Source organism: Urocampus carinirostris, chromosome 13 (assembly GCF_059441175.1).
Source record: "Urocampus carinirostris isolate Australia breed hairy pipefish chromosome 13, RoL_Ucar_1.0, whole genome shotgun sequence".
Classification (NCBI taxonomy): Eukaryota; Metazoa; Chordata; class Actinopteri; order Syngnathiformes; family Syngnathidae; genus Urocampus; species Urocampus carinirostris.
Window position 1 is genome coordinate 880,144 of NC_142361.1, and position 17,436 is coordinate 897,579.

At 36.8% G+C, this 17,436-nt stretch overlaps 1 protein-coding gene across 3 annotated transcripts in view; it reads right to left on the reverse strand.

Annotated features, from left to right (window-relative positions):
• Nucleotides 1-5,637: 5,637 nt before the first annotated feature.
• The window catches only part of meis1b (Meis homeobox 1 b), a 184,572-nt gene continuing 172,773 nt past the window's right edge, over nucleotides 5,638-17,436 (reverse strand). The window contains exons 10-13 of one of the 3 annotated variants that reach the window (XM_088352052.1): nucleotides 16,948-17,006; nucleotides 13,003-13,089; nucleotides 12,778-12,871; nucleotides 5,638-7,374 (exon numbers count right to left, since the gene is read on the reverse strand). In XM_088352052.1, the coding sequence (XP_088208178.1) occupies nucleotides 12,813-12,871; nucleotides 13,003-13,089; nucleotides 16,948-17,006 (205 nt within the window). In that variant the 3' untranslated portion in view covers nucleotides 5,638-7,374; nucleotides 12,778-12,812. Of the gene's footprint in view, nucleotides 7,375-12,777; nucleotides 12,872-13,002; nucleotides 13,093-16,947; nucleotides 17,007-17,436 lie in introns of all 3 variants that reach the window. The other 2 variants (XM_088352051.1, XM_088352050.1) reach the window with 2 other exon arrangements.

A 17,436-nucleotide genomic window follows, 5' to 3' on the forward strand; every position in this document is an offset into this window, starting at 1 on the left:
AAAAAGGACATGAATATGTAAACAGTTGAAGAATGAACTGAAAAGTATACAATATAATTGGCAAAAATTGTGAAAAGTACAGAAAAACTACAACAGCTAGTTAAAAGGTGTGAAAAATACTAAAACAGGAGTAACTAGTATGAAAAAGTACTGAAAAGTGTCAGGGCGGACCAGAACAGAGCAGGAGACCCCAGAGCGTTCGTTACAAGTCTTTTATTTGGGGAAGCGTACAGGGTTAGCGGGAGACGCGATGACCGTCGAACGTCAGCAGCAACGCCGTGAAGACAACTTCGGGACACGTAGCCAATCGTAGCGTGGGACGGAAGCAGGTCGAGTTTACCGGGACTGGAGAGAAGATCGTAGCATGGGACGGAAGCAGGTCGAGTTTACCGGGACTGGAGAGAAGATCGTAGCGTGGGACGGAAGCAGGTCGGATCGGAGGCAGGCAGGCAGAATCAGGTAAACAAGAAGGCACAGGTAATCGGGAGAGTCATACGGGGTACAGAAGTAATCCTCCGACCAAGAGGTCTCCGCGTAGCGTGCTTAAAAAGGGAACATAAACCAATCAGGGAGCGCATTCCAGCGCGTCAGATGATTACCCCAGGTGGCTCCATTTAGGTAATCATGACAGAAAAGCATGAAGAAGTATGTAGAAGTACTAAAAAGTAGTAAAAAAATACATGTATAAAAAAGAAAAAAAACTGAAAAATCGCCTAAAAAAATCAACCAAAAACAACAATAAAAAGACCAAAAATGAAAAATGACCAAATAAACAAACCTGAGGAAAAAAAAAAAAGGCCAAACAACGTCGAAAGACTGACAAAAAAATAAATAAACCTAAAAGACACGAAAAAATGACCAAATAAAACAACTGAAAAACAACCAAAACGAGCCCCAAAACGCCTGGAAAATTATGCCCAATAAGAACCTAAAATGTAAACGTTTTAAGAATGTAATGAAAAGCATGAAAGATGAAATTCCGAAAAGTATGGAAAAAGCACAAGAGCTAGTAAAAAAGATGAAAAAGTACTGCAAAGAATGGAAACGTATGTAAAAATTCTGAAAAGTAGTAAAAAAATAAACATATTACTAAAACATGTGAAAATGAACAAAAAAGGGCACAAACAATCATCCCGCAGGCCGGGTGTTTAAGACCCGTGGGCTTGCGGAACTTTACATAAATCACAATGTCCGACAATTTGAAATATCTAACTTTCAGGAAAACCACTATATACTCAAGGGACGTCGGGGTAAAGTTCATCTTGTTTATAAAAACAAATCATAGGTATATAATGTGCAGTAATCCCTCTCTGTAATGTGGTTTACTTTTTACAGTTTTGTTACTTCATGGACTTAATGTGCATTGTGTTCTGTAGTCTGACTGGCTTATAATAATTTGATGATACAGTAGTTATTTGTAAATTAAAAAATAATTAATCAATAAACATTTATACAGTACTTTTATTTGTTAAACAAATGCGTGAACCTGGGCAGAAAAACAACAAGCTTGTCATTTGGTTTCAGGGTATTTATGGGTTCCTTTTGGATAAGTTGCTCATAAGGTCATTGCATTATTTTGCATTGCACAAGTGCTCTATACACTTAGAACCTAGGCTAATCCACAGGCACTTCCTTGTAAATTATTGTTTTATTTTTTATTTTTATTTTTTTCCTCTTTTGAGAATTTTAGTTTATGTTATCCTAATCTCATTGTGAACAATGTTCACTACGTTGTCATCAATGACGAGATAAACAATTCTAATAATTACACGTCATTTCATAATTTACATATTCATGTTGTTTCTAGGAAAATGAATTAAACTGCTGTGCAGATCATTATCTTTTTTCAAAAGTTACAACTTTTTTTTAGATGGGAAAATGCAAAATATTCCGGTCAATTATTGCTTTTTCACTTCTCTACTAGAAAAGTAAGGATTACAACGGAAGATAGAGATTATTTATGATAAAAGGTAACACATTTTCTACATTATGTATTTTATTTTGAATCAACCAATTAATTTAACTTAACAATCAAACAAAGTGTTTAGTTTGTTTTAATTTCGCCATTAACACATTTCAAGCAAAATTATTCTTCTACAGGTCTGAGACGTTTTATTGTGTAATTATGATATTTAAATTCATATTTTTATATGTATATAAAAAAACATTAACATTTTTTTTGTTGTGTAATTTTATACATAACTGTATATTCTAAAGACTTTTTTTTAATTGTTCTCTCAGTTGTGCCTAATAAAGTGGCCGTAAAATATAATAATGGAGGAAATGCACTTTCATTTTTTTAAGATCTTAATGACATAATGCGTTGACTCTTTTTATTCTAAAAAAATCAAACTCGTAAATGTACTTTGAAAGTCAAGCACGCAAAATGTCGGTCACTGCAACATATCACTTTGATGAACGTTTTCTAAATATAACTAATACTGTTTTTAATAGGCCATAAGCTCTAATCAAAGGCAGTTAAACAAGCAAGTGTAAAATGCAACGAATATATATATATATATATATATATATATATATATATATATATATATATATATATATATATATATATATATATATATATGTATGTACAGTATGCATGTATAATCTATGTATGTAGAATTATCTATGTGATTAACATCATCTTTTTCTGCATTTCGTTTCGTTAAATTGAAATTTATATGTACTAATGAATCCAAAATAGTACTAGTGAAAATAATACTGACTTTGGCAAAACTACATCAATTTCCTGACGTTAGAATCGATTTCAAATTGAATAATTTAATAGAAGTTCTCTTCCGGAGTCTGACAGCTTCTCACTGGAGTAGTAATGCGGTCTGCCAAAAGGGAGCGCTCCCACACGGTCTTTTTCCTTCTTGAAATCTTCACGGTCTTTTTGCACCAAAAACACATTTGAAAACAAATTAATCCATTTAAAAACCAACTGTCAAGTTTAAGAAACAATCGTTTTTTTTAAACTGATAATTATATGAAATTGTTAAAATATAACAACAGGACGTGTTAGAATTTGTTTTTTAATGTTAAACAAAACCTTAGGTACTGATTGCTTTTCTAACATTCGATAAAAAAGCTTTGGATGGAGAAAGTGATCATTCTATCAGAAAACGTAATCAATTAAAGCATTTTAGAGATTATCCAAGGAGTCGGTTGAACCCTGTAAATCTTTGTACATGGAAATAATAGGAATAAGAAACATGACTTGTTTTGCTTTAAATGTTTACCAAAACCAAATAATTGTGTATATATATATATATATATATATATATATATATATATATATATATATATATATATATATATATATATATATATATCTATATCTATCTATCTATCTATCTATCTATCTATATATATATATATATATATATATATATATATATATATATATATATATATATATATATATATATATATATATATACAAAAGTATATATATATATATACAGTATATGGTTTTGGTCCCCATTAACCGCGATAACCGAGGTCCCACTGTACTGCGTATGTGTTGGCGTTGCACACCATTGTAGAGAGCAGTGTTTCTCAACCTTTTTTGAGGCAAGGCACATTTTTTTTTGTTAAAGCATGTTGAGATATAGCATATGTCTTAATACGTATTTTCATACAATTACTATTATTTTACACCGTGGAATTTAACTTGTAAATGTTCTTACACAATCAGATGGCAATTCTAAATGTGGTTGTGCGTTTCACATGTTAAAATCACAATAAGATATAGTACATTCTATTTTAATCCAAATGTTTAAAAAAAAAAATCCTGGCACCGTTTTTTTGAAGTTGAAATTATAATGTGACTTTAATTAACAATATTAAGTTTTTTCTTTCAATTGCGGTCAGTCATGCTCAGCATGAATTTGCTGTCCTTTAGGATGTTTATACATATTTAAACTGTTTTAAAAGTCGAACTATGTTTTCAGAACGAAAAGAATGAGCTGCCAGTGAAACAAAAACAATCTCAATTAACTTTGTCTTTTTGAGTAAACTAAAGTAATTTAGATTAAAATCAGCAACATTTTAACAAAATTTTACTATTTCTTTTATTTTTTGCAGTGCAATCTTAAACATCGCCATCAAATATATTTTTTATTTCACTGTACTACATAACGAGTACATAGGGTATGAAAAAAAGAGAATCCCACCTTCCGCTATGTTTAAATGTTATAGCTACATACTCACCAACACGATTTTGTTATGCGTTAGACTACCACTTTCTCCCCTAAAAACAACAACTACGATTCTAGAAAATATGTCCTTTATTATTATTTTTTTAATTACAAGAAAAACGAAACACCTTGACTTTGAGACTAGTATTTTAGTCTACATCTTCTTTATAGTGTCTTTGTGCACAAGTAGAATGTTCCAATATTAAAAGTTTGCCACTTTCATTTATATATCAGCACATGTTGTTGGATTTTATTTCACACATAAAAATAGAAGGCGCAATAACATCTACCGGTTTAAATGTCAAGAGGTTAGCATGTACAAAATTAGAGAACTTTGAATTTGCAAACAATTTAATAATTCTGCTCAACAGTTTAGGGACATTTTATTGTGCCACTTATACTTTCAGGTGTCTCCCATTGAATGGTGAATTTTAGCACGGGGTTGTAATTTTCTTGGTTATCTGTCAACCCCTATTAAACTGGCATTCTAACCACCAGTTTCACTGACTTTGCAAGATAATGGGCAGCAGGTTGTCCAGATGAAAATGAAAGACATGACCCTATCAGCCATAGCACGACAAGTTGATTGTTACAAATCTGTGTTTTTAAGAATGAATCTTTGAATTGAACATTTACAAAGCAGCGAAGTCACCCAAAAGGCTGGTTGTCCACAAAATACAAATGATAGAGCGGGCAGGTCACTGCGGAGGATGTATATTTGTCATAGTTTCCACACTGCAATTGGAATCGCTCACCAGTTCAGTGCTGAACATGGTAAGGCTCTTTCTCATCATACAGTGTCTTACCGTTTAAGAGCATTTGGACTAAGGCCCACACCTCAGGGACCAAACTTCTTATTGGCAAAATAAATCAAAGAGCTAGATTTAGCTTTCTCCAAGGAGCATGTTGTGTGGACAGAGAAAAACTGGTCCATAGTTCCTGTCAGTTATAAAAGCAAATTTATTTCTCTTGGGTCTGACGGGAAGCATTATGTCAGGCGACACATTAAAAAAACTAAACCCAAAGTGTGTAAAAAACTCAGTGAAAGGTGGAGGAGGAAGTGTCATGGCATATTTTCTACAGCAGGAGCTGGAACTTTTGTTTACGAGCGAATGCAAATGTGTATCAGAACTGTCTTCAACAGCATGTCGTTGCTTTTTTGTGTTCATCGCCCAACCAGCATGCTGTCTGGTTGAAAAACACTGATGTAGAGCACTAAAATCTTGTTAAGCTACATGGTCTCAATCAAAACGATCTAGGTGACTGGTTACTTGGCTATTGGCTTCTGATGACACCCTAGAAACACATTTCACCTGATTACAGGGTGCATATTATATATATATATATATATATATATATATATATATATACTGGTATATATATATATATATATATATATATATATATATATATATATATATATATATATATATATATATCATGAAAGCACATGAAATCAAAACTACGGTAAGGGGAAAATTTAAATTTACAGAAATTAAAAAAAAAATAAAATTATTGATCGTAGGAAATAATGGATTCACAACTACAATGAATTGATTCATTAATAAATGGTTATCATATGTAAAAACATTTGGTTGTAATTATGCATTTCTAATTTTATTTAACTATTTCCGGTCTATAAGGCGCACTTTCGAATTTCTGGGCAATTTGCGTGTGCATGTATGTTTATATGTGACTTATAGGCTCCAAAATGCCTGAACTGATTTTATTAAAATGTACACAGTTGTACTCTAGCTCTCTGCAAGTATCTTTAGCTAGGTTTTGTGTCAAGGCACCCACAATAAAGATGTACATAATTTATAAAAAAAATGTTTTTGTGTGGTCTGCTTTTGTAGGGTATCTAACCTTTGGTGGCCAAATTGGGTATTGCAGCTCCCCACCAATGAACACTCCAGGCAGATTACTGCAATTTGCTATCGCCCCGGGCCATTTTGCTTGTGTTTGATAAGTTACTTTAACAGAAAAAGGATAATCTCTTTTGCTAGACAATCTTTAAGGGACGTTTAAAAATTGCTAATAATTAAATGAAATAACACATTGTTTAAGTGCTTTGAAAAAGCAGTTTAGATTTGAATTGCATCTGAAAAGTGTGTACCTCAAATCACGATCTATGTTAGGGGCCTCCAACGACAGCTGATGTGCCCATGGACCTGTTATAGAAACAGCACACCAGTTGGGATTTTCTAGTAAAAAAGATCTTTTAGTGGTGGATTAAGGCCATGTAACCCTACTTTCAAAAATTAACGTGGTATCAATATAGTAACAGCATAGCAATAACAGTTATTTCAAAAATTCGAATTGAGATTATTGAAATCCGTCACTAAATATATTGATATATATTTATTATTGAGTTTCTTATTTGTTTTCTTTTTAATAAAAATCCTCAACAGAACTGCTCTTGTTTTCTTTGTGAAAATACTGAGTCCGAATCCTGAAAATTGAACATTCGGCTGGACACGAATCATTACCGCCAACAATATTAAACTGGGTGCCCATAATTGGTAACAAAAAGAAGCTCTCATCTTAAAAAAATGTTGGGGACCCCTGATCTGCGTACATGTTAAAAGTGGAAGAAAGAGTAGAAACAATTTTTTTTACGAAAAAAAACAAACTCTATTATAAACAACATAATATGCAGAACAATACAATAACATTTACAACAAGTGTTGAGAAAGTCCAGGGCGGTTGAACACCACTCGACAGTTTTCTTCTGCCAGCTTACTTCCCCCCAAAATGCACCGTTTACTCTTTTTAACCTGTATTCCCATACATTTCCTGCTGTCAACCTTGGCCAACTTAAATTTTTCTCTCTAACCAGCAGCCGTCTCTTTTTGGGCTTTTTCAAAGATTCCGTTGGCCTCTAAAACTTGGCGTCCTTCTTGTCTTTCAGTCTCAGGGGAGGAAGCCACAGGAAGGCTGAAAAGTGTCTGGGAGTCCGCAAAATCTGGCACAGGTGTGGTTTTCCCGGACTTGCGGGAGGTTCGGGTAGCGTTGGAATGGTTTATCTCGCAGCTTTTGAGACAAGCTCGGTTGATAATAAACAAGTGCGCACGAAGGAAGACGGTCGGTGTTGTGGTCGGAACGGAGATGATTCCTTTTCCTTCAAACAGTCTGGGCGCCTTCCGGGGACTTCCTGGTGTGCATCATGGTCCTGAAAATACACAAACAACAGAACGCTTAAAGAAGTTGATCATTTAGATCTAATTTCCCCATATGTTTCTGCTCGGAAAAGCTGATGTACTAGTGATCGTAAGAGCCAAGAAGAAATCCGCTGAATCAAGAGCATTCTCCACTCAGGCCCCAGTGCTGTGGAATTCTCTGCCCTTTGAAACTCGATCTGCAACCTTAGTGAAACTGTTCAAATCAAGGGTTAAAACACTTATATTATATAGCTTATGAATGACCAATGATTTATGTTGATGGTGTATTGCTTGTTATAGTCTGTGTAATATAGTGTAATAATTTGTGAAGCCCTTTGAGACTCTTCGTGATTTAGGGCTATACAAATAAAAATGACTTGACTTGACTTGACTTGTTGATGCCCTTGCAACATCTATTGCAGCCCGGTCATCCTTTGAGACTTCTTGTGATTAAGGGCTATAAAAATAAACATCACTTGACTTGATTAGAAAGATACATATTTGCAGTTGCTTTGCGCCATCTGATTGATCCATCAAAGCAAGCATGGTGCATCATCATTTATGTTATGCTTCAGACAAGTTAAAGAGACTGCCAACATACAGTAGCTGGAGCTAAGCTGCGAACGAAGAATTTGCCTTCACAGTGGTACATCTCCTTACAAAGTCAGCTAGTTCCAAGGATTGTGCTTGCGTAACGAGCGGATTTTACTGATATGAATACATTAAATAATAATTGCTCCACTCCCACCCCCTAATTAGCCTAAATTGCTATCACACAAATCTTTTTTAACACATAGTGAGACCTATACCAATTCTCTATATTAATCAAAAATAAATTTTGGTGCTGGGTATAACTGTTTATAGATAACGCTGTTAAATAACAGCATTATTTTTTTCAATAACAGGGTTATTTTTTTCTGCCAATACCATTACTGACACTCAAAAGTGTTACGTACGTAACGGAAAACCAATTAATTTCTTTCCGGCCTCCCAAAAGCATCACCCAAACACATCTTCCTAAACACTAAAAACATTCAAATAGTAAGTGAACATACAGTAGAAGTACAGAAATAAGCTTAATAACATGATGATAAAATAACTTTGAAGCCCCACGTCAAAGGAGACAAACTCATGCTGGCGGTAAACTGTATTTGGTGGTAGCGTTTGGAAATTCTCGTGACTTGGATTTTCACCCGAATTTTGGGCAAGATTTTTGTTCAAAAGAAATCTCATGTCACTTCCGGGTAAAATCTTAATCCTCACAACTGTGTTCAACTGTCATTATTTACTTCCTTTCACTACTCTTCCATGGTCTCTTTAAACAATCTTTCCCCTTAGCTCCTTGCTAGTTTGTTGCCTTCTTTGTTACGTCCCAAGCACTCTTGTTTCAGCTGATATGTTATTCTAGTGTACCAAACTCTTGCCTCGTCTTTTGGATAACAAGTACCACCTAGCGAACGTTTGCTGATTGAGTTTACTAGATCACCACCCCCTTCTCTGCAACTACAATTGCTCCCTCGCGACCTGACTTCTTGTGTACCCAACCCTGTCGTAATAAAATACCTCAGTTATTAATCCATTGTGGGTTTTTTTGTAATTCATCGCCACCCAGTATGGATCCTTGACATCTCTAATCTCTAATTTCTTGTATCTATAGTAGCTCGTATGTAGAGGGAGCACTGTATATTTTGTATGGGATGAGCTGTATGTTTAGATATTTTCTTAATTTTAGCAAACTCCACTACTTTTTTCACTTTTTACTATTAAATTATGTTCCTTTCCATACAAAAATAACCACTACTGAGGACTTCTTGCGAGTTAGTGCGCCTTTGCGCGTGAAACTGAAATAAGTGTTAACAAGATTTTACCTTGAATTTCCAGGAAACTATTGTTGACAAAGGCTTCCAAATTCTCATGTGAGACAGCGCATGTGCTCCTAACCCCAGAATGCATTACAGTATTTTTATCCTTCACACTAATCCGCCGACCACATTACAAAACATAACACTTGAAGTGATGCTTGAGCTTAGGATCCAAGCTCAATCTTGGATAGAAATAGTGTGAAAATGGCATAAAACCTATGAATGTCATATGCCATCTATATTACTAGTGGTCTAGAGCAAGGGTCGGAAACCTTTTTGACCCAAAGAGCCATGATAGCAAGATGTTTTGGCTTATTTTTTAGGGAGAGCCATTCCATGTATTCTAGGACAAATTTGAGCAAAACTGCCAAAGTTGCCACATTTTATTTTACTGTGTGACATTAGATGATTTGATGAAAATAATGAAATAAGAATAATGCCCAAGCCTGTGTCTCATAACAAAAAATATACCACTATAAACTTGTCTCCCTCCCACTGTAACTCAGATCATTGATGCTCATTTTGACCTTCACTTTTTTGATTAAAAAAGGTTTCAAAACATGGTGCAAGCAGAGTTATTTTGTAATAATGCCACAAAGTATTGCAAACTAGGATTATGATATATTTACCTTTGGTGCAGAGAGCGCTGGGCAGACAAAAGTGCACTTTGTGCACAGCACCGCCCACCCCTAACGCTCACCAAATCAAATTGTTCTGTGAGTTTGGGTGGTGTTTCTGACTCTTAACATTTTTTTCTGTGGGTTTTCATCATAAAATGTCTCAACACTGAACTTAAATTGTTTAATGAGGTTCCATATACATTTTTTAGTGACATACAGCCAAAACGGGGTCTGTTGATGTGACACCTTGATTGTAAACTGTAGTGGGGAGTTCTTTATATACTGGACTAACTTGCTTTTGGCCATGCATGCAGTGAACTCAACTCTGCTTTTAAATAGATTTGGAACACTGCAGATGAGGTTTGCAAGAGTATCATTTTATCTCCGAGCCGTATGTACTCATGAAAAGAGCCATGTATGCCCCGCAAACTATATCTACCTGACCGCTGGTCTAGAGGTTAGGATTTGGCAATTTGGCCAGTAAAATTTTTATCACGGGCTGTAACTGGCCCCTTGGCCGGACTTTGGACATGCCTGTACTACCGTACCACCTTGTGTTTAACGTTATTTTTTGGGATCAAAAAATCAAGACGGGATGTAACATTGTAATTGAGTAATTGGGCAACTCTGTTTTTCATGCAGAAAAGGATCACCCGCAGTGGCAAAGTAGATCATGTTAATGTGGGAACAAAATAAAAAACATTCATGTTCTTAACACAGACCCGGTCGCTTAACAAGGGCGCTGATTAAGTCAATGCGTGTCTCTTATTAATAAAGAGCTTTGAGGAGCACAAATTGCTAGTAAGGTTTTCCACTAATAAGCGAATCAATAGGAGAGAGCTTTAAGGCTTCCTGTGTTGGAGCCCACAGGGGACAATCGTTAATGCGGACGATATTGTGGAGGTTGTTATGGGTGATGGAAAGGGACCTTTTTTTGTTAACACTTAAAGTTCATCCATGGGGAAGGACAAGTTAATGGTGAGGAGGCGGTGCAACACCCGGCAACAGGTTAACTAATATTCGCTTAGACTGTCCAACCATCACGGTCTCACCAAATTCTATGGGAAACACTGTGTTCCGTGTTTGTACAGCGCCACAAAATCGAAATTATTATACAAAATGTTTGCATGTGTGCGGGGTTGTATACGAGTCTGGTAATAGGATTACTGCTGACATGGGGAAGGGGTGCGGTGGTGCAAAATCCGGAGGAGGTAGCCAGCAGCCTATGGAGCTTAACAGGGCCTAATTGACTCGATCCAAATTAAATATGCCGTCAATGCAGGTGTAACCAATGGATTTGACTTATTCAGACTACCAAATTGGTCGGCGTTAACCCCTATGAGAAGTATGCAGCTATTGAGAAAAAAAACACAAAAAAAAAACAAAGAGGCTCATGGTGACAAGATGCAGTTACGGAGAGGGCGTATACGTCAGACTTCTTTAAGCGTCTTCTTTCGTTTTTTTCTTTTGACCATTGGTAGCAGCTGCTCCCCTTCCCAGCAGACATCGCTTTAAACAGCCTCAATTTGCCAGCTCAATCCCGTAATTGGGCCACCAGAGGAATCCCGGCCCAGTCGTGATGAGCAAGAAACACGGAGAGAAGAAGGAGGCAGAGTCAATGACGGGGAAGAGGAGGGTGAGGGAAAGATGGAATGGACCAATGGGAGGAAAAAAGAGGTGGCCGCAGGATTTCTACAGCTTCATCAGCTTGTATTGGTGGCGTCTTTTCTAGGTCAATTAAACGATGAAAGTCTTTTGTGAGCAATTCAATTAATAGAGTATGATGAAGGGGAGGGAGGATGTTGGGCAGAAGTTTTTTATGTATTCCCAACATTTTTCATTAGCTTGTCCTGCTTCTCGCTCGTCGTCATCACCACATAGGAGGCAATTAATGTTGCTTTGTGACGTTTCAGTTGGAGCCCCCATCCTTTTGAGAAGCAATACAACTGTCAGCATGCGTGGAGTCGAACAAACCAAGCAGAACAGAACTTGCCACTGTTCGTCCCCCAAACCAATGCTCTTTAAAGGCAAAAGAGGTGACTTTCATGTCACCTTTGACCCACTTTGCTGTTGCCTTAGATATCCCCACCCGAACTCATCACATCTTGTTGAGAGTTGAAACATTTTTCAATATGTTACATTTTACCCAGCCATCTAATCACAGTGCAACCATCACTCCTCCCACAAACCTTCCAATTTCGGCACCCCTGCATCATGCAAACACCTGTATTACGACAACTCAAAGAGAGTACCCACATTGTTTATGTACAATCACCATTAGAATGTGTTTTTAGTGATCAGGAAGCTGGGTTTTATAGCTATAGCTATTCATTCTTGATTCATTTTTCTTCATTTAATGTGTGATCTATGTGTCAAACTGCCAGGAAATATGGCAACATTTTCAATAATTTAAAAGCACTTCATACAAAATTCCAGCACTTTTAAGTACCTGTAAAAACCCTGTATTTTACAAGATTACAGCAGGTTCATATACCAATTCCTTGGCCAAATTCAAGCACTTTGAAGCACTTTCAAAGTAAATTTTGTAACATCTTCAGGACCCGGCTTTTTGGGCTCTACACCTATCCCCTTTGATGGGATGCATAGGGGGTGATGGCGCTTCACATTACAAAGCCATACAAACTAATGCCAGCTGCTGTTAGTCACGAGGGATTAAGAAATGAAATGGCAAAGGGAAGCCATCAGCGTGTGTCGTGAAATTTTGAAGCAGACTTGATTATTTTTTTCTACATTTAATGTGGTCTATTGAGTCAAACTGCAGGGAAACATGGCAACAAAAATTCAAGCATTTTCAAAAACGTTGCCCTAAATTCAAGCACTTCTACAACCTTGAAAACACGACAGTAAAAATCAAGCATTTTCAAGGAATTCAAACACCCACACAAACGCTGAAAACGACAAGAAGACTTACATTCACCTTGCTGTTGTGATGGGGTGGGGACGGGGCTACATGTAGTGCCACTGACCTTCCATGCCCATATTCATACCAATGCTACCCATTGGTCCTGCAACAACACAGGTCAAAAACATGTCAGTATGTCAAAATATGATGCAAAAATATGTTTGTAGCAAGTTTCCATATCTGACGACAGGTGAACAGGGACAGAAAGGCTCTAGATAGAAACAAAAGCCTCACCAGGTGGCCTTATCCCCATGTGCTGCTGGCCATCCATGACGAAGCCCCCCATCGGTTGGCCATCTGGATTATAGGGAGTTCCTTGACCTACTGTGTGGGTATACAGAGAGGGAAAATAGAGAGGAGGATGAAATGCAGAGGGGAATGATGGGGGAGGAGAAGAGTGGTCAATTAACGCTTATAATTAAGGCTCAGTGTCCTTAAGAGGGTCATCTGTCGAGCACCACACGCACAGGCAAGAGCAGCAGCACTTGTTCTCTAGAACTCATTTTTACGTAGCCATGTTCCTGGTGTGCTTCAATGAGGTTTTAAAATCTAGCACAGTGCACTTTTTGAGAATTTTCGTCTGGCGGGACGAATGAAAAAAGCCTGACAGGCCGTAGTTTGTCCAGCCCTGCGCTAGATGGTCAAATCTCAGCCGGCACTAGTTGTGTGCTTAGCGTGCAGCCCCACAATGTGAGGATCCAGGATTCAATTCCAGCTTCCCGTGTGGATTTTGCATGTTATTGCCCGTGACTGCGTGGGTTTTTCTGGACAATCAAGTTACCTCCCACATTCCAAAAAACATGCATGCCAGGTTAATTGGCCAGTCTTAGTTGTCCCTAAGTGTGAATGCGCGTCTCTGTGTGCCCTGCAACTGGCTGGTAACCAGTTATGGGTGTGCCCTGCCCACTGTCCAAAGATGGCTGGGATGGGTTCCTGCACCCTGCGATTTTAGTGAAGATAAATGACGTTTCTGAAGTAATGAATGAATGGATATATACATATCTGTCATATATATATATATATATATATATATATATATATATATATATATATATATATATACAGCCCTGCGATTGGCTGGCAACCAGTTCAGGGTGTTCCCTGCCCACTGCCCGATGATTGCTGGGATGGGCTCCAGCACCCCCGCAACCCTACTGAGGATAAGCGGTGCAGGTAATGAGATGAGATGATATATATATATATATATATATATATATATATATATACATATATATATATATATATATATATATATATATATATATATATATATATATATATATATATATATATATATATATATATATATATATATATATATATATATATATATATATATATATATATATATATATATATATATATATATATATATATACCAGCTCAGTAGCCTAGATGGTAAGGCGCCCGCTTTGAGACTGGGAGGTTCGGGTTCGCGCCCCGGCCGAGTCATTCCTAAGACTTAAAAAGTGGTCGGCGGCGCCCTCTCTTGGCTGCGGCTGCATCGGGTCAGATGCAATCGACATTTCGTTCTGTGTACATTGTTACACAGAATGACAATACAAGGAAATTATTATTATTATTATTATTATTATTATTATATATATATATATATATACAAATCGGTGTTCGACCAAAAATTTCAAAAAATTCTTGCTTCGCTGTCGGGTCAAAAAATCGGAGTTCGAACGGCGGTACGCTAGGGTGCGATGCTGAGCGGCGTATGGGTGTTTTAGCCCCTAATTATGCCTCGGTGCAAGCAGGACAGGTGAAAAAAAAAAACAAGTTGTTTGTCCAACTATTGCCTTTAAGAAAGACATAATAGCTAAATATGAAAGAGGTGTACGAATTTCCGATCTTGCTAGTGAATACAGCATGGCTAAATCTACTATCAGTACGATAGTAAAGGATAAGGGGGCTGTGAAATCGAGTGATGCGGCTAAGGTAGTTAGCGCTATAAGCAAGCAACTGCCGCAAGTTTTGGAAGAGGTTGAAAAACTTGTGGTGATTTTTCTCTCCCCACTGTACCACAAAGGTAAGAAATCATATTCATAATCCTTTTTTTATTTTTACAAGTTCATGTTAGCGTAATCTTTCGTATGGAAGATTACGATAAGGCGAACGTACAATTAGCCTGGGTTAGCTTTATTTATGTAAAACATTCAGGGTGTTGGAACGGAGCTCCCTTTCCAATGAAGCGCTAGCCACTTGTTGTGGAGACCCGGGTGCTAAATGACGTGTTAACGACCTGATTTTTTTTATTTTTACATGTTCATGTTAGCTTAATCTTTCGTATGGAAGATTACGCTAACGCAAACGTACGATTAACCTGGGTTAGCTTCATGTTTACATTCATGGTAAACATTCAGGGTGTTGGAACAGATTAAAATGATTTTATATTACTTTTAATGGGAAAAACAATTTTCGGTGATCGACCAAATCGGTTTTCGAACAGGGTTCTGGAACTGAATATGGTCGAGAACCGAGGTTCCACTATATATATATATATATATATATATATATATATATATATATATATATATATATATATATATATATATATATATATATATATATATATATATATATATATATATATATTATATATATGTGCATGTGTGTGTACACACAAATAAAAATGTGTTTTTACCATAAAACTACTTCAAAATTACTGCACAATAAATATCAAAATTAGTGCATACAAACAGACAACTATTGTATTGATTTGCTGACATTCTCAAAATAAATAAAATACTGTAGAAATACTACAAAATACTACCACAACAATTTTATAACACAACATTACTATTACTGAAACATTATATAAGAAACACTACGAAAATACAACTACATTAATATTACAAAAATACTAAAGAAATACTAAAACATTGTATTGCGGAAATAGTACAAAATGTCTACAGACATACTACACAAATTATTCTATGGAAATACCATTACAGTAAACACTATGATACAAAAACACTCCTCCAAAATTATTAAGACAGAAATACAAAGATATACAACTACAGTATTCCTACATAAATACTAAATAATTACAAAAAAATCTACGATTAAAATAGAACAAAAATACTACGATGGCAATACTACAAAAATACTACTTCAAAAATACTACAGCTATACTACAATAAAAATAATGTAATACGACAAAAACACTAAAGAAATACTTGAAAATTGGGTCGTGTACATCCCCGACCAAATTCCTCTATTCATCCATCTTTTTTCAGTGCGGCTTATCCTCACTAGGGTCGTAGGCCATATTACAGGAGTGGGCAGTAAACACCCTAAACTGGTTGCCAGACAGTTTCAGGGCACACCAGCCAAGTAACCTGCCATGCATATTTTTCGAATGTGAAACCGGAGTACCTGAAGGAAACCAAGAATGCAAAGGGAGAACGTGCAAACTCTGGACGGTATGGCCGCCATAGCTGTAGTGGAACCCTGAACCTCCACGCTATGGGGCTTTGCGCTGACCATCCATCCGCCGTACCGCCCAGGACTAAATCCTTTTTGCATTAAGATTGTCCCGGCTTCGCATGTGCAACAACCTGCTCTCCATGATCTAGTATGATAGATAATTGCAATTTTTTTTTTTTATCAACAAGCCATATGTACTCATCAAAAGAGCTATAAATGGCTCGCGCATAGGTTCTGGACACCGGTTTTAACAAGTTTCAATAGCTGATACTGTATTTTATTGCTCTCTTATTTTTCTATATTTCCCGAGATGATGTTTTGCAATACTGCTTGACTTGGATGTGGTTGCACTTTCAATGTAAACAGCAGGCAGGAGAAGTCAAGGCCCACACCTCATAAACCGGACTAGGGTGCCTCGCGAATAAGTGCAACACAAGAAGGCTGGGCCCTTATAGAAATCCACTTAGCTCCCACTGAGGCCAACAGTGGGTCAACTGGAGCAGAAGCAAAATCTCGGCCCCTCTCGATGCTTTTGAACTTTACTGCGGCCCTGAATGCCGCCCTAACCTCTCACCCCTATTACAGGTAATAAAGTTTACAGCAGACCAAACTAAGCTGTGTAAAAGGGAGGGATAACCACTCCTTGACACGGGTACAAATGTGAAAAAGCTGGCAGAGGGGGAAGGTAGGAGATCTGGAGCCTAAACATTCAAAACACTGCCCGGGCGAGTGATAAAAACATGCCTGCGCGGTTGGACTGGTCAATCATTGGTTGTACTATTCTCCTCCTGGCATTGATGAACCTGGAGAGAACAGACATAAAACAAGATTAAAAGGGCTGCTGAAGGGGACTTAAAAACATTTAAGTCAATATGCAGGGTTCGGACATATTTTGCATGGTCAAATTCAAGCACTTTCAAAACCAATTTTAATTTGTTCCTGTTTTTTAAATGCAAAAAATCCAGCGCGATCAAGAACATTTTTTTTTGTTGGTTTTGATGACTAAAACAAAGTGTCTATCTTGCTGCTAGCACATACTTTGTGCTATGTTGCGCTGTTTCCACCTATGAGCTGCGATCTTTCTGGGGGCTGCTATAAAAGGACACAAATTCTGCTGCTCTGCTTCAACAATGCATGTGCAGCTTTAATAGGTTACACCTTTTTACAAACACAGAAAGTGCTTTGGAATAATTGAGTTAAATATGGAAAACAAAACAAAAATAAAGAAAGTAA